Source organism: Tursiops truncatus, chromosome 15 (assembly GCF_011762595.2).
Source record: "Tursiops truncatus isolate mTurTru1 chromosome 15, mTurTru1.mat.Y, whole genome shotgun sequence".
NCBI classification, from domain to species: domain Eukaryota; kingdom Metazoa; phylum Chordata; class Mammalia; order Artiodactyla; family Delphinidae; genus Tursiops; species Tursiops truncatus.
Window position 1 is genome coordinate 68,859,374 of NC_047048.1, and position 19,000 is coordinate 68,878,373.

Here is a 19,000-nt window from a genome sequence, read left to right on the forward strand (position 1 = left end):
TCTTCCTGTACCCCATCCACAGTCTATTCAAATTTGATCGATGGGTTAAAAATGTTTGTGCACCCATAGATTTCGCTTTTTCTTTCCTCAGTGAACTCCCACATTCTGCTTCATACTTATCACCTATGATATTCTAATAATGACAGCTGACACTGAGTGTTTACTGACCGCCAACCACCGTGATAAGCATTTTTAAATGCATCTTCTCATTAAACAATTAACAAACGTTTTATAAAGTTGATACTATGGGTATTGAAATTTTCCAAATGAGAATGGGACTCAGAGAGTCTAACTCACTTGCCTAAGATCACAGAGAGTTAGTGCCAATCTATGCAAAAGGAAAGACCCCATACGAAACACAGTCATAAAAAATGCTGAGGGGAAAGAAACTTTGAGATCCATTCATCTTATTTAATGGCATTAATTTATAGCATTAATGTTATTGTACAGCACAAGAAACAGAATCCTTGCATGTAAATGGCTCCATTAAATTCCAGTTTACTACTGTATGACAACATTGGTGGAAAAGGAAATAACGGAGTGTTTGAGCAAAAATGATATCATGATATTGATTGGTATCTCCTCAAGGCCCCTTATGTAAGGATATATATGATACACACCTCTTCTAGTGTCTTTGATGAAAAATAGGTATACTTCTTTCTGTCAAGTAAGAGAACCTGCCACATGCCCCTTTTTGCCTTGGCTTCCAGGAAGCCCAAGAGGTGTAGGTAATGTTCTATTTCATTAACCACCAATACTATTGGGTTGGCCAAAAAGTTCGTTTGGGTTTTTCCGTAACACCTTGCGGAGAGGCCCGAACGAAATTTTTGGCCAAGCCAATATAACTCTGGCACAGTGATAACCTTTCTACCACTAAGATTCTTGAGCTAAATATTTTATTTTAACTGAATATGTATATATGCATATTCATATGTACATGTACATACACACACACGCTAAAATGTTCATGTGTATGGATGTATATATGCATATACACACCTACGCTGAATTTGTACTCAAACACATATTCATGTTAGCAACACCTTCCTTTGAAAGGTGCTTAGGAATGTGCCGAGTTATCACACCTATTGTTTACTCCTCACAAAGACCCCAGTGAGTCTGGGAGGGCATATCTCATCCCCATTTGACAGATGGGGAAACTGAAGTTTAGGGTCAATATTCAGTTCATGTAGCTATAAAATGACTTAAGCTCATGGATCCAGTTTCCAAATTCAGAGGTTTTCCCACTTTTTCACCATTTGGGAGCCAACTGGGCTGAACTTCATGGAGACCCTCAGTTTGGAAGGGGCCTGATGAAGGCAGAAGCCCTGCTATATGGAAACTGAACTTTTTAGGGATGAGGGCCTGCAGCATTGATGCCTCAAGGTCCAGGCTGGCAAGATTATCAGCTGTCAACATCTGGGTAACCTTCATTTCCTTCTCCAAGTGAGTTTAAAGTATATTTTCATTGAAAGGAAAATGCTCTTGGTCCCTCAGCTCTCATACCATTGACGATAAAATCTTTAGGAACTGTAAGTGTGTGAAAAAGCAACCTGGGGGAGCTCACCTTGGTATTTGTACAAGGTGACATTCAGAGAATTTCTCTCTACCTGGAAAGAGAATTTTGAGACCTAACAGGGATTCAGCAGAAATTCAGAGCTTTCAAGAGCAAGTGATAAGGCTCAAAGGGTAGAATGCAGCCCTGGAGGTAGACATACCCAAGGGGCTGGGTGATACCCAGCAGACAAAATCCGCTGAGGACTGGGAAGGAGGCCTGGGCAGGTAGATGGGGCACGGCACCCAGGCTCTGGGGACAGACAAGAACTGGGAGGGGACACTTAGCAGGCCAGAGTTTTCCAAAGTGCTTACAGAAAGGTGTGATGATAACCCTGGGTTCTAAATGTCCGTTTCTCAGTTTTCCTTTCCATTTTCGCAGAGCTAATAAAACCCAGAAATATGTTCCTAACAGAGGGCTATGGCAACAAGTCAGAAAAGGATGTATGGAGGCCTTTGATTCGCAGATTTCTGCTACCTTGGCTCAGCTATCGATGGGTAGGAGAGATCTAAGGTTTTCCAATGCCTCTCAACCACACTGCATGGTAGACTTTGAAGAACTACAGTCTTTTAAAGTGGAACAGTGTCACAGGGAATGTTAGACATTTCTTGACCACATCTCCAGGGAGGTAAAGACAAAGCTGCTACTAAAATCCTTCCATCAGTATGAAGTAACTGAGATGCTATGAGATTTCATGGTGCTTCTGGCAGTCCACGCATGCACTGATTTAAAAGGAGTCACTTTGTGAGACCAATCATAAGGTCGTATACATGAAAACACCTTGCTTAGTGTGTGGGATGCAGCAGGTGCTCAATAAAAGAAAGTTCTCAGGATCTGTGATAGAAACTGCACCGGTGCTTCAAGAGTGAGTCTGGGTATTATGAGAGTTTGAAGGAAAAGCTTAGGGTATAACGGGGAAGTGTGGTGGCCCTTAGGGATGTTCTCAAATATCCCAGTTCTCCCTCTGGGCACACAGTTGGAAGGCACTGCCTCATTCCTTTTTGAAGTTAAGCATGGCTGCATGACTAGTCTTGGCCAATGGAAAGTGCTGTGTATCATTCTGTGTGGAAACTTTTTAGAAACCATTGCCTTGTTTGCCACATTTCTTTCCCTGCCTTGGTGATTATGGAAGCACATGTCAAGATGGACTTTCCAACTTAAGTCCCTGAGTGACTAGGATAAGCAGAGTCCTTCTGCTGGCCCATTTTGCACATGTAGAAAGAGTGGAAAATATTTTTTCTGGAATACACTGAGATTTCATGGTTGCTTGTTACTACAGCATAAATTAGTTTATCCTAACCAATATAGGAGTTTTCTTATAAACTCCCTCTGGAATATCTCAGATCCAAGCCATGTGACCTCCTGTGTGGTCTTAACTCTAACTCATTGGAGCTTGGGATTCCAGCATCTTCTCATTCCATGGTCCACCTGAGCTTTTTTCATGTGAACAGTCACTAAAGTAAAAACAGAATCAGGAAATGGGGTTGGGAGGGGCAAGATCATTCTCCAAAGCCAAAATCAATTATATCAAAAGATTCAACAGGAATAGATGTCAGGCTTGGAACCACATATGAAAAGTTAAACTAAGAAAAATAAAGCTTGGGGTGGGGTTACAAAGCAACTGAGTCATGGATGAATTAAGGCAGTCAGCAGGTGCCACACAGACATGGCTCCTGAGGTCCTCCTAGGAAGTGATGCGCTTCTACGTGGAGTCTACAGGACAAATTGGAACGTACCAGGAAAGGGCGCTTCAACCCTCCCCTCCTTCAAGAGAGGAGCTTCAGGGAAGCAGCAAAAAGGAAAAGAGAACTAGAACTACAACAACTGTGACGGATGCCTTATACGCATTGTCTCATTTGCTCTCCCCAAGTCTGGGGGAGGTACATCATTAATCTCATTATGTATCCTGAGATGTGAAGAAATCAGCTCAAGTTCACATACATGGGAACAGCCATAATTCAAAGCCAAGTCTGTCTGATGCCTGACTTTCAGCTCTGTCTACCCAACCATGCCTCAGTAAACCCATCCATGTGCAAATATTATTTTCACAGGGCTTGGACACAACTAAATATGGTTTCTTCCAATTCATTCAGAGACACAGAATTTTCCCTAACCCAGCTCTACCTAGATCGTCCCAACTATTATAATGTGATTAACGCAGCAAACACGAGGACTCATTCAAAAGAGCATCTGCCTTCCAACTGTTCTTAAGAGGCAAGTGAATTCAGGAGCTGGAAGAGGAAATGAAACATAGAGAGTGGTCACCCTTCTGCTTCCCACTTCTCTTATTTAGCTCACCATTTGGAGGAGGCATCATGCAGGTTAAATGTGCCCCCACGTGATGAAAAGGATATAGGAAGGAGTCTTCCCTCTGCATAAATAGAACAGGCACAGTAGCGCTGCCCAACAAAGGGTGGCTTCTGATGGATATTTGCATGAACTCGCCACACTTGTTTTGCATACAACCGTTAGTTATGGTCCTTTCATCTTCACACTCATGGCTAATGGTGGTGGGGATGCCGAGAACAGTAGATTCAGCAGACCTCATTCTGGGAAGAGTGGGAAAGAAACAATGCAAAACTGCACCCACCCGCTGTTTACAACTGAGACAGCTACTCTGGGTACCATGTGGAAGATCTGGAGGAAATCAAGGCTTCCCAGGAGCCTGGAGCTTGTGAAATGAGACAGCTGTGGAAAGTATTACTGCTATGATGGAAGGAAAGTCCTTTATGGCAGATCCTTCTATGAGGAAAATAGCTCAGAGCCAGATCTCTCACACTACACTGAATGGAAATTCAGACTTTACTCACACTTATTTTGTGCCTTTCAGTATTCAAGATCGTTTCTCATTTAATCCTCCTCAAAATGACTGTGCGAAGTGTGTATTACTATTTCAATTTTGTAAGTGAGGGAACTGAGACTCAGAGACAACAAGAAACAGTCTGTACTCTCATTCATTTATTCATCAAAGGATGACTGAGTTTCTACTGTGTGTTAAATATTGTACTCAGTAGGGAGAATACAGCAGCAAAGGAGAGATCCTGCCTCCTGGAGCTCTCAGTCTAACGAGAGAGGCATGCACTGCAAAAAACAAGTGCAATTAAAAATATGCACAATGGATGAGGGGCAGAGCCTCAGGCGCTACAGGATCGTGATGAGTTGCAGCAGGGATAAGGGAAGATAGGGGCATCAGCTGCTTCTTCTAGATGCTAGGGGATGCAGCTGGACCTGGATCCAAAGCAGGCTCTCCATGTCAGCCAGGCCCGACGGACGAGGCCCAGCTGGAGGACCGAGTGCAGCATGGAAGGCCAGCCATCCTGTGCCTTTGGATTGGAGAATTTAACCAATTTACATGTAAGGGTCTTGGTGCTCTGGCCAGGTGTCAGGCCTGAGCCTCTGAGGTAGGAGACCTGAGCTCAGGACACTGGACCACCAGAGACCTCCCAGCCCCACATAATATCAATCAGCGAGAGCTCTCCCAGAGATCTCCATCTCAACGTTAAGACCAAACTCCACTAAACAACGAGCAAGCTACAGTGCTGGACACCCCATGCCAAACAACCAGCAAGACAGGAACACAACCCCACCCATTAGCAGAGAGGCTGCCTAAAATCATAATAAGTTCACAGATACCCCAAAACACACCACCGGATGTGGCATGCCCACCAGAAAGACAAGATCCAGCTTCCTCCACCAGAACAAAGGCACCAGTCCCCTCCACCAGGAATCCTACAACAACCTTATCCACTGGGGGCAGAAACCAAAAACAATGGGAACTACAAACCTACAGCCTGCGAAAAGGACACCACAAACACAGTAAGTTAAGCAAAATGAGAAGACAGAAATACGCAGCAGATAAAGGAGCAAGGTAAAAACCCACCAGACAAAACAAATGAAGATGAAACAGGCAGTCTACCTGAAGAAGAATTCAGAGTAATGATAGTAAAGAGGACCCAAAGTCTTGGAAATAGAATGGAGAAAATACAAGAAACATTTAACAAGGACCTAGAAGAACTAAAGAGCAAATGAACAATGGTGAACAACACAATAAATGAAATTAAAAATTCTCTAGAAGGAATCAATAGCAGAATAAATGAGTCAGAAGAACGGATAAGTGACCTGGAAAATAAAATAGTGGAAATAACTATCGCAGAGCAGAATAAAGAATGAAAAGAATTGAGGACAGTTTTAGAGACCTCTAGGACAACATTAAATGCACCAACATTCGAATTATAGGGGCCCCAGAAGAAGAAGAGAAAAAGAAAGGGACTGAGAAAATACTGGAAGAGATTATAGTTGAAAACTTCCCTAATAGGGGAAAGGAAAGAGTCAATCAAGTCCAGGAGGCCCAGAGAGTCCCATACAGGATAAATCCAAGGAGAAACACACCAAGACACATTATTACTCAAACTATCAAAAATTAAATACAAAGAAAAAATATTAAAAGCAGCAAGGGAAAAGCAACAAATAACATACAGGGGAATCCCCATAAGGTCAACAGCTGATCTTTCAGCAGAAACTCTGCAAGCCAGAAGGGAGTGGCAGGACATATTTAAAGTGATGAAAGGGAAAAACCTAAAACCAAGATTACTCTACCCAGCAAGGATCTCATTCAGATTTGATGGAGAAATTAAAACCTTTACAGACAAGCAAAAGCTAAGAGAATTCAGCACCACCAAACCAGCTTTACAACAAATGTTAAAGGAACTCCTCTAGGCAGGTAACACAAGAGAATGAAAAGACCCATGAAAACAAACCCAAAACAATTAAGAAAATGGTCACAGGAACATACATATTGATAATTACCTTAAATATAAATGGATTAAATGCTCCAACCAAAAGACACAGACTGGCTGAATGGATACAAAAACAAGACCCATATATATGCTGTCTAAAAGAGACCCATTTCAGACCTAGGGACATATACAGACTGAAAGTGGGGATGGAAAAAGATATTCCATACAAATGGAAAACAAAAGAAAGCTAGAGTAGCAATTCTCATATCAGACAAAATAGACTTTAAAATAAAGACTATTACAAGAGACAAAGAAGGACACTACATAATGATCAAGGGATCAATCCAAGAAAAAGAAATAGTAATTGTAAATATTTATAAACCCAACATAGGAGCACCTCAATACATAAGGCAAATGCTAACAGCCATAAAAGGAGAAACTGACAGTAACACAATCACAGTAGGGGACTTTAATACCCCACTTTCACCAATGGACAGATCATCCAAGATGAAAATAAATAAGGAAACACAGGCTTTAAATGACACATTAAACAAGATGGACTTAATTGATACTTATAGGACATTCCATCCAAAAACAACAGAATACACTTACTTCTCAAGGATTCATGGAACATTCTCCAGGACAGATCATATCTTGGGTCACAAATCAAGCCTTGGTAAATTTAAGAAAACTGAAATTGTATCAAGTATCTTTTCTGACCACAACACTATGAGACTATATATCAATTACAGGAAAAAAAATCTGTAAAAAATACAAACACATAGCGGCTAAACAATACACTACTAAATAACCAAGAAATCACTGAAGAAATCAAAGAGGAAATCAAGAAATACCTAGAAACAAAAGACAATGAGAAAATGACAACGCAAAACCTGTGGGATGCAGCAAAAGCAGTTCTAAGAGGGAAGGTTATAGCAATACAATCCTACCTCAAGAAAGAAGAAACATCTCAAACAAAGAATATAACATTATACCTAAAGCAATTAGAGAAAGAAGAACAAAAAAACCCCTAAGTTAGCAGAAGGAAAGAAAGCATAAAGATCAGATCAGAAATAAATGAAAAAGAAATGAAGGAAACAATAGCAAAGATCAATAAAACTAAAAGCTGGTTCTTTGAGAAGATAAACAAAATTGATAAACCATCATCCAGACTCATCAAGAAAAAAAGGGAGAAGACTCAAATCAATAGAATTAGAAACAAAAAGGAGAAGTAACAACTGACACTGCAGAAATACAAAGGATTATGAGAGATTACTACAGGCAACTGTATGGCAATAAAATGGACAACCTGGAAGAAATGGACAAATGCTTAGAAAAGCACAACCTTCCAAGACTGAAGAAGGAAGAAACAGAAAATATAAACAGAGCAATCACAAGCACTGAAATTGAAACTGTGATTAAAAATCTTCCAACAACAAAAGCCCAGGACCAGATGGCTTCACAGGTGAATTCTATCAAATATTTAGAGAAGAGCTAACACCTTTCCTTCTCAAACTCTTCCAAAATATAGCAGAGGGAGGGGCACTCACAAACTCATTTGAAGAGGCCACCATCACCCTGTTACCAAAACGAGACAAAGATGTCACAAAATAAAGAAAACTACAGGCCAATATCACTGATGAACATAGATGCAAAAATCCTCAACAAAATACTAACAAACAGAATCCAACAGCACATTAAAAGGATCAATCACCATGATCAAATGGGGTTTATCCCAGGAATGCATGGATTCTTCAATCAATGTGATAAACCATATTAACAAACTGAAGGAGAAAAAACATATGATCATCTCAAAAGATGCAGAAAAAGCTTTTGACAAAATTCAACACTGATTTATGATAAAAACCCTCCAGAAAGTAGGCATAGAGGGAACTTACCTCAACATAATAAAGGCAATATATGACAAACCCACAGCCAACATCGTCCTCAATGTTGAAAAACTGAAACCATTTCCACTAAGATCAGGAACAAGACAAGGTTGCCCACTCACCACTATTATTCAAGATAGTTTTGGAAGTTTTAGCCACAGCAATCAGAGAAGAAAAAGAACTAAAAGAAATCCAAATCAGATAAGAAGTAAAACTGTCACTGTTTGCAGATGACATGATATTATACATAGAGAATCCTAAAGATGCTACCAGAAAACTACTAGAGCTAATCAATGAATTTGGCAAAATAGCAGGATACAAAATTAATGCACAGAAATCTCTTGCATTCCTATACAATAATGATAAAAAATCTGAAAGAGAAATTAAGGAAACACTCCCATTTACCATTGCAACAAAAAGAATAAAATACCTAGGAATAAACCTACCTAAGGAGACAAAAGACCTGTATGCAGAAAACTATCAGATACTGATGAAAGAAATTAAAGGTGATACAAACTGATGGAGAGATATACCATGTTCTTGGATTGGAAGAATCAATAGTGTGAAAATGACTATACTACCCAAAGCAATCTACATATTCAGCGCAATCCCTATCAAACTACCACTGGCATTTTTCACAGAACTAGAACAAAAAATTTCACAATTTGTATGGAAACACAAAAGACCCTGAATAGTCAATGCAATCTTGAGAACAAAAAACAGAGCAGGAGGAATCAGGCTCCCTGACTTCAGACTATACTACAAAGCTACAGTAATCAAGACAGTATGGTACTGGCACAAAAACAGAAAGACAGATCAATGGAACAGGATAGAAAGCTCAGCCACGCACATATGGTTACCTTATCTTTGATAAAGGAGGCAGGAATGTACAGTGGAGAAAGGATAGCCTCTTCAATAAGTGGTGCTCGGAAAACTGGACAGGTACATGTAAAAGTATGAGATTAGATCACTCCTTAACACCATACACAAAAATAAGCTCAAAATGGATTAAAGACCTAAATGTAAGGCCAGAAACTATCTAACTCTTAGAGGAAAACATAGGCAGAACACTCTAAGACATAAATCACAGCAAGATCCTTTTTGACCCACCTCCTAGAGAAATGGAAATAAAAACAAAAATAAACAAATGGGACCTAATGAAACTTAAAAGCTTTTGCACAGCAAAGGAAACCATAAACAAGATGAAAAGACAACCCACAGAATGGGAGAAAATATTGGCAAATGAAGCAACTGACAAAGGATTAATCTCCAAAATATACAAGCAGCTCATGAAGATCAATATGAAAAGAACAAACAACCCAGTCCAAAAATGTGCAGAAGACCTAAATAGACATTTCTCCAAAGAACATATACACATTGCCAACAAAGGCATGAAAGGATGCTCAACATCAGTAACCATTAGAGAAATGCAAATCAAAACCACAATGAGGTATCACCTCACACTGGTCAGAATGGCCATCATCAAAATATCTACAAACAATAAATGCTGGAGGGGGTGTGGAGAAAAGGGAACCCTCCTGCACTGTTGGTGGGAATGTAAATTGATACAGCCACTATGGAGAACAGTATGGAGGTTCCTTTAAAAACTACAAATAGAACTACCATATGACCCAGCAATCCCACTACTGTGCATATACCCTGAGAAAACCGTAATTCAAAAAGAGTCATGTACCACAATGTTCTTTGCATCACTATTTATAATAGCCAGGACATGGAAGCAACCTAATTGTGCATTGACAGATGAATTGATAAACAAGATGTGGCACATATATACCATGGAATATTACTCAGCCATAAAAAGAAATGAAATTGAGTTATTTGTAGTGAGGTGGATGGACCAAAGTCTGTCATACAGACTGATGTAATTCAGCAAGAGAAAAACAAATACCATATGCTAACACATATATATGGAATCTAAAAAAAAAGAAAAAAGTGGTTCTGAAGAACCTAGGGGCAGGACAGGAGTAAAGACACAGATGTAGAGAATGGACCTTAGGACACGGGGAGAGGGAAGAGTAAGCTGGGATGAAGTGAGAGAGTGGCAGTGACATATATACACTACCAAATGTAAAACAGATAGCTAGTGGGAAGCAGCCGCATAGCACAGGGCAATCAGCTCCATGCCTTGTGACCACCTAGAGGGGTGGGATAGGGAGGCTGGGAGGGAGACACCAGAGGGAGGGGATATGGGGATATATATATACGTATGGCTGATTCACTTTGTTATACAGCAGGAACAAACACACCATTGTTAAGCAATTATACTGTAATAAAGATGTTTAAAAAATATGCACAATGTTTTAAATAAAAACAACAGGTTAACATATAGTGAGTGTTGGTGTGGATGGCTCTTAGACAATATGACTGGAAAGTTCCCAAAGGATATGACGTTGAAGATGAGGCCTAAAAACTGAGAAGGTACTAGTTCTTCAAAGAATGAAGAAGACAGACATGGATAATACAGCAGCCTGCAAGAGGTCCCTGAAGTGAGAAAAGTATCTTGGAATGTATGAGAAATAATGTCTTAGAAAATGGTCAAGAGAGGAGGGGTAGTTGAAATGTAGCAGGAGTGGTCTAACTGTATCTGCAGTACAATGCTACGTTCTGGTTACCCTTTTTTAAAGAAGGCATTGGAAAAAAGGAGTCTGTCTATGAGAGAACAGAATAAACAGAATGAAAGAGATACAGAAATCAGGCCCTCTAATATCAATGAGAGATGGCCTGGGTGACCAGGGATGGTAGTTGATACTGTCGTATTTTCTCCAAAAGGCTGACATGGTAAAGAATGATTTGATTTGTTCAAATCAATACAAGTTTCCAAGAGCAGAGAGTTAAGGGGACAGAATTTGGCTTTATAGAAAGGAGAAAATTCTAACAATTTTTCTTGTTCAACAAAGGAATCAACTCTTTCCCTCCAAAGAATTGCAGCGGTCAAGCTGAGGCTATATAATGCCTTGCCAAGAACACTTTATTAGAGATTTCTGTGTTGGCTTCTGGTGTAGATTAGATGACACCTCAAAATCATCCAATTCTTAACCGCTATAGATCTGTAATATTGTTGTATCCAAAACAAATAGTTACAATATGGCCTGATTTGCAAGAAAGACAGATGCTGAGAATTCAGCACCAAAGACAGTGCTTCAACAGGTGGGACCGACCTTGTCATCTGTAAGAAAGCACAGATGGGTAAATGGGATATTGGGTTGGCCCCAAAGCTCGTTCGGGTTTTTCCATAAGATGCTATGGAAAAACCCAAATGAACTTTTGGGCCAACCCAATACTAATCTGATCAAAATTCCAAACGCAAGTGCCTGTGGACAACTCACACTTCATGGAAGTGTCTGTGAGGACTCTGAGGACCATGCTTCATAGTGGACATCATACTCGGACTCTCCATGGTTTTTATAGGGCTGGATTAAATGACTCCACATTTATAGAGTTCACTGTAGAGTTTGTAAAATGTCTTTACTCCCATCCTAATAATAGTCAAGATTTAATGAGTGACCTCCACATTTCTAAACCTAATGACTAATTATTTGACACACAATTTTACTTATTTATTTTTGGTCTCTCCCCTGCTAGAATGTAAATGCTACGAGGGCAGGCATTTTTTGTCTGTTTGGCTTGCTGCTTTATTCCCAGCACTCAAAAAAGATGCCTTTTTTTAGGGGGGGGGACATAGAGCATGTGCTTGCTAGATGTTTCCTTAATTAATTAATCAGTCACATCTAACTCTTTTAATAGGTTACTTAAAAGTCACACAGTTACTAGGGTTTTGTATATAGGCAGTCTGATGGTAAAGGCTGACTATTTAGGCACTCTGCTAAGCTGAAAAAACATCTTTACTATCCACAGAATAACTATATCTGAACCCTAAAATTCTCTTACTCTGTTTTGACTGAAACTTGTAGACGGGATCGGAAGCAATGAAATTGACTGACAGTAAATCATTCAACCTTGCCCACAACCATCCTGCAACAAACGGCCATTTCTGTTTTCCCTTAATTTTTTAAATATAATATAACTTTGCCCTAACCTTTGTTTTTAATCTTCTAGTGATACAGATTTGCTGAATCCTGGTTTTTACTTGACTCAAGACATTTTACCCCTTTCTGAAGGGAGTGAAGCATCACTTAAAAAAAAATATAGTGCTTCTGTTTCTGGCCTGCTTTACAGTTGCTGATTTTCATGTTTACTTATAGTTTCCTTTATTTCTCCCCCTTTTCTTTGCAGATTGTTGTCTTCTGGCTTTTCTATGATAGATTGGAAGGCTGCCTTTATGTTCCAAACAAGTATACCTAAAAAAAATCTTAGTATCAAAAATAAAATAGTCATTTGCTATTCTATCCTGTCTAAAGTGGGATAATTAGCAGATTTTTATTTACATTCATCAATCCTCCAACTCTTTCTTAGTTTTTGTTGACATAAGAGTGAATTACAGACCCAGATCACAACTGTTAACTTTTTACATTATACATTTTTTCTTTAAGTAATTGCTTTTAATATTAACCTCTTTGTAACATGTTTAGAGCACTTATTTAGCATTAATGTGATATTTAATTAGTTTCCATGCTCACTGTGGGTCTTTTTATTTCATATTTCTCTATTCTTGATTTCTTTATTTTGATTCATTGCTTGGTCAGCTGCTCCTTGAATGATTTATTAGAAGCAGGACCTGTGGGACCCTCAGGATGGTGAGAATGTCTTTCTGATGCATTTACACAAGAACAACAACTTGGCTGGTAAGAAATTTGTGGGTTATAACATCTCCTCAAAAATCCTCCAGGCTTAACTGCATTGTCTTCCGCCCTTTATGATATGGTGAAATCTGAGGGGGCCAAGCAGAGATGTGTTAGACCGAGAATGACTTTCCTGCTCCTGTGTCCCTTTCACCCAACTCTTTTCGGTAAAACTTAATACTACACAGTAATTTGAAATGGTGTGTGGTTTTTCTCTTGCTAGAAAAATACAGTACTCTGAGTGCCAGCTCCCACAGCTTTTTCCTCTCTGTTCCTGTGAGGCCGACTATACCCTCAAGACACCTGGCATAAGCACCCATCCAGTTCCATTCCTGCTCGTGTTTCATTACAGCAAACCTTAGTTCCCAAATGGGTGTACCCACGGGGTGGGATCAGAGGCATGAGTAATTAAATGGCTTTGTTTATCTCGGAAGCAGTAGTAGAAACTGCTTCTTAGATGAGGCAGTTTCACAGTGGGGTGACTTTTGCCCAATGGCAAAACCGCATGTCTTGAAAACGGTTTCTATTATATGATGTCTGGGGGCCAAGACCTCCAGCAATCCTCCTGCCTCATCTGCTGTTCTTCTAGGACCCACCATGCTCAGGTTGGGGAAATCTCTCCTGGGGTCCATTTTCTAGTTCCCTAGGTTCTACAAACTTGGTCTGTTGCTGGGTTTTCAGGAGAATCTTGGTAGGAATGCGATAGCAGGTGAATTGAATGAAGCTACGACTCTGCTCCACAGCATGGAAACCCAACAGCACCTCTTGATATGTTCCAAGAGCAGGGAAAGTCATCCCTTCTCAGGGTTGTGCTGAACCAAGAAACTGGCTCATATGGGATGCAGAGAACCAAGAAGAAGATGAGCTCCCAGATGCTTCTGGCCATCTTTATATGTCTTCCTCCACAATACATCAGAGTGTTGCATGCAGAGGTAAGACCAGACGGACAGGTGGAAGGCAGTCTGGCTTCTTTTTGTAGTTTTATACTCTCTGTGAGGAATGCTGCTTGAACCAGTAATGAATGCAGAACTGAAATACCAATGTGGAATCTAAATGGGTATGTGGACATTTTAAATGTTAATTAGTTTCTCAATCCAGGTTTCTCATAAGGTAATGAGTGGCACTGACAGACTAGACTATCTTGGCCACAGGCTGTTCTGTAAGAACTTTAGCAAATCTTGCTTCTGTCTCAGCTTTCCCTTCTCCAGTGAGCCTCTCACTTCTCCAGAAACACTGTGGCATGGCACATAAGATTCCCTTACATTTATAGAAGCTCTCTGAGGGCACATACTACATAATCTTAGTATGAACTATCGCGTCTAGCAAGCGTCACTGTTCATTATCTATTTGTTGAATGAAATATGGCAACCTGAAACAAAACATGTCCACAAAAGCATCCTAGACAGAAAATACTTGAGTATAAGAGGAACTTAAAGATAGTTAGCTTGCGAACATAAGACCAGATGGGTCTGTGTGTATAGAGGGGAAGTGAATGGTGGAAAAGTTCTTATGTAACTGAAGAAAAATGCCACCTGAGAAGGTGATTGCACTGGTTCTATTGGGACCTGAAAGTATGGATCAAGAGCAATGGGTAGAAACTACAATAAACGATATATTTAAGTCAGTTAAAAAAAAGCTTTCTTAGAGCCACAGCCTCCACAAAGATCAGCAAAGTTACCACATAAAGAAGTGAGTTCTCTGTCATTGGAGGTATTCAAGAATAAGCACTAACATCATCAAATAAATGCTGGAGAGCATGTAGAGAAAAAGGGACCCTCCTACCCTGTTTGTGGGAATGTAAATTGGTGGAGCCACTATGGAGAACAATATGGAGGTTCCTTAAAAAACTAAAAATAGAGTTACCATATGATCCAGCAATCCCACTCCTGGGCATATACGCAGAGAAAACCTTAATTCAGAAAGATACCTGCATCCTAATGTTGATAGCAGCATTATTTACAATAGCCAAGACATGGAAGCAACCTAAATGTTCATCATTTGAATGGATAAAGAAGATGTGATATATATGTATATATACATATATATATATATATATATATATATATATACACACACAATGAAATACTACTCAGCCATAAAAAAAGAATGAAATAATGCCATTTGCAGCAACATGGATGGACCTAGACATTATCATACTAAGTGAAGTAAGTCAGCAAGAGAAAGACAAATATCATATGATATTACTTATATGTGGAATCTAAAAAAATGATACAAATCAACTTATTTACAAAACAGAAATAGACCCATAGACATAGAAAACAAACTTATGGTTACCAAAGAGGAAAGGGGTTGGAGGAGTTTGGGATTAACAGATACATTACTATACATAAGACAGATAAACAACAAGGTACTACTGTATAGTGCAGGGAACTATTTACAGTATCCTGTAATAAACCATGATGGAAAAGAATATGTATATATAACTGAATCACTTTGCTGTACACCAGAAAGTAACACAACATTGTAAATCAACTATACTTCAATTAAAAAAGGAATAATTGTTAACATCAGTTAACTGTGATATTGTAGTATTGACTGAAGCACTGTTTTGTACGTAGGGGGAGGGAGGGAGATATTGGATGACCTTTCAGATCCTTTACAGCCCTGTGATTTTGTAATGTTATGACTGGCACTCCTCAGTAGCCAAAAAAATATTTGACACAAAAAGGTTACCTTGTCTTTGGGAGAAAAATACTTCCTAATGTGACTAACGGTAATGATAAAGGGGTTAGCAGTCACTGATTAACTAAAACATGTTTAGTGCATTAATAGATATCAAATTTATAGGTATTCTTTTATAGATGAGGAAATTAAGTCTTAGATCTGCATATGATTTGCCCAAGTGAAACACCTTTCTATCCTCTAATACAGGGGTCTCAGAATTTTTTTCTGTAAAGGGCCATATAGTAAATATTTTAGGCTTTATGCAGCATACAGTCTGTCTCAACTACTCAAGTGTACTGCTGGAGCATCAAAGCAGTTACAGACCGTGGAAACGAATAGGCGTCACTGTATGAAAAACCAAAAGCCAAAAACCAACAACGCTTTACTCACAAAAAAAGGCATGGGTCAGGATGATTTGGTCCACGGGCCTTAGTTTGTCAACCTCTGCTCTAAAGTCATGCTGCCTTCTCATTTAAGAATGGGAAAACAAGGCAAGACATGGCCTCCATGTGGCCATACTTACTCCATTTGCTTTGCTGAGTGCCTGGAAGTAGATGCTGTAGCTTTTCAGAGGGGAAAGAGGTGGGTTCCAGTAGCCATTGTATGTCTTGTTGTCACCCACTGTAAATGGCTGGGTGACAGGCAGGTTGGCAGGCTTCAACTCAGCAGCAAAGTAGTGCAGAGAATCGAGGCTGGAGGCATTCCTATAGCTCACCGGCACCGAAAAGCACTCAATGATGTCAGCTGCCCTCCGTGACTTCTGAAGTCGCTCCTCCTTGACAACCAGCTGATAAACACTGGACGGGAAAGAGGAGAGGCAGATGAGCAACCCCCTGGAGGGATGAACTTTTATCATCGTCACTTCTGTCTGCAACTCCCTCCTGAGCTTCAGACTTATAAACCCGCTGTTTTGTAGAAACAGATTTCCATTTAGATGTTCCAAAGCCAGCTCACACTGCGTATATCCAAAAATGCAACTCAGTTTCAACCCCTACAAACCTGTATGTTCCTCTTCTCCATTTCTTTCCTTAGTGAGGGTAGCACTGCTCATCAAGTGGCCAGATCTTGAAGACGGGGCTCACTCTCATTTCCTGTATCCTTGGTTTGCACTCTACTTTGATCAACAAGCTCTGTTGACTTGATATCAGCAATCTGAACCTGCCCCTCCCTTTTTTTCTCCTCCCATCAAACTGTTGAGGTTGGGCACTTCCCCACCTCTTAGCTGAACTCAGCTAGTCTCTTTGCCTCTAATTGATTGGATCAACTCACCAGTCAATCCACTGACCTTCCTGAACATAAACACTGTCCCTCTTCAAGCACGTTCATAGGCTCTCCATTCTTCAAACGAGACAATCTAGACTCCTCATCCTGACCTTTGGGGCACTTTGTCTGGCTTCTAGTCTACCCCTCAGACAGTCTTATGGTAAACCCCTCATTGCAGTTGCTGCAGACCCCATGCTATCGCACAAACCTCCTTTGGATCCCAGCCTATGCCATCACCAGTTCGTGCTTCCTCCATCTGCAATGCCCTCTCATTCAACTTCTGCCTGTGGAAGCCTTTCTCTGAAGGCTAAGCCTGTCTTTCATCTCCTCTATGAAGCCGGTATAGATCCTCCAAATCTGAATGACTTTCCCCCTACTTCGCTCCTCCACTGTTCGTTAATGGCTATCTGCTCGGGACAGCAATAACATAAGCATGGAACTGCTGTTTCTAGGTCTAGACTGTGACCTTTTAGGCAGTGGAAGTTGTGGCTTTGTTATCTCTGTATCACTCTCCTCCATCCACATACTGCTCAGCAGGTTGCCTGATACCTACATAGTGATCAGTGAATGCCTGTTCAAATGGACCAAATTGAGCTAAAATTGAAAATAAGCATGAAACCCAACCTGACAGGATGCAGAAACCCTAATCAAGATAAACAGTGATTCTTCTGAGCTCCTGTCTAGTGATCTCACACATTCCCTTCAACTTAGAAGGACTGTAAGAAGGTGTTAATGTGTGAAGAGAGATGACGAGCCTTTTTAAAACACCAACTGTATGCCAAATGTGTGGGCTCCTTTTATAAAAGTTATCCTAAATTTTGTGAGTTTTGATAACATTTTACTATCTCTTCAAATGCCCACAGTTTGTAGTTCTCTTGAATAAATGCTTTTTTTTTTTTTAAGATCTTTATTGCACATATCTCTGGGACTCATGATTTAAGCCAATTATCCAAAGAGTACCTCCAGGAACTTTTGCAAATTAATGAAGTGATTGCAGCAATGGCCTCAAACCAATCATTTAAAGATGACACAGTGAACGAACACACGGTTTATAAAAATGGAACGTGGTGAGTGCTACCATTCTTCAATCAGACTACCCATCTAAAGACACTTGGTTAAGAAGCACAACTTGGTGGAGACAAGAGGTACAGGATTATTTAATTAAGGAAAAAAGGCTACAGAGGGACTGACCCAAGGAAACATGACACAATCAATGTGTCAAGTCTTCCCCTGGATCTCCTTGAGCATGGGGATGGTCAGCAATGCGGATGGGAAACAAATGGGCATGTGAGTGCTGCCCCTGGATGAGTGATATGGGAGTGGAGGTGAGCAACAGCTCAATGAGATGCCTGCTATCTGCTGTGCACATCTAGACAAGAACTCAACAGCTCAGAGTGCATGTGAGTGACATGTGAGTGAATGTGGCCAACCTCTCTGGGAGTACAAACTACATCTGAGTATGAACGACGTCCAAATGAGGATCTGTAGGACCTGGGTGTCTGAAAGCTGAGCGAACATGTATACTCTCTGAATGAGTGGGGGTAACATCCAGACAAGTGTGAACCTGAGTGTTTGGACACCTAAATAAGTGTGTATGAAATCTGAGTGAGTGTCCCCAACAGCCCAAAGTGTGTGTATGTATTTGTGTGTGTGTGAGACATCCAAATGTGTATATAAAACTGAAGTCAACAGGGCTTCCCTGGTGGCGCAGTGGTTGAGAGTCTGCCTGCCAATGCAGGGGACACGGGTTCGTGCCCCGGTCTGGGAAGATCCCACATGCCGCGGAGCGGCTGGGCCCGTGAGCCGTGGCCGGTGAGCCTGCGCATCCGGAGCCTGTGCTCCGCAATGGGAGAGGCCACAGCAGTGAGAGGCACGCGTACCGCAAAAAAACAAAAAAACTGAAGTCAACAAATAATTAAATTAAATTATGACTTTAATATTCATCCTATCCTCAACTCTGAGGTCTTTTTCAATGGTACCATCACTATGTTTATCAGGTCAGTTAAGCTCAAAACAGTCCCTGAAAAACAGCACAAAGACCCAAGTCCCAAACTCAGGTCATGGGGTGAGAGTGGAGCAGCACCTATGCCAGTTTTCAAGACCTGTATTACT

At 40.5% G+C, this 19,000-nt stretch overlaps 1 protein-coding gene across 2 annotated transcripts in view; it reads right to left on the bottom strand.

Annotated features, from left to right (window-relative positions):
* PTPRT (protein tyrosine phosphatase receptor type T) overlaps positions 1–19,000 on the bottom strand; it is a 1,098,787-nt gene that overhangs the window by 236,439 nt on the left and 843,348 nt on the right. For both annotated transcript variants that reach the window (XM_033841064.2, XM_033841065.2), the window contains exon 12: positions 16,149–16,422. In XM_033841064.2, coding sequence (XP_033696955.1) covers positions 16,149–16,422 — 274 coding nt within the window. The remainder of the gene's footprint in view (positions 1–16,148; positions 16,423–19,000) is intronic.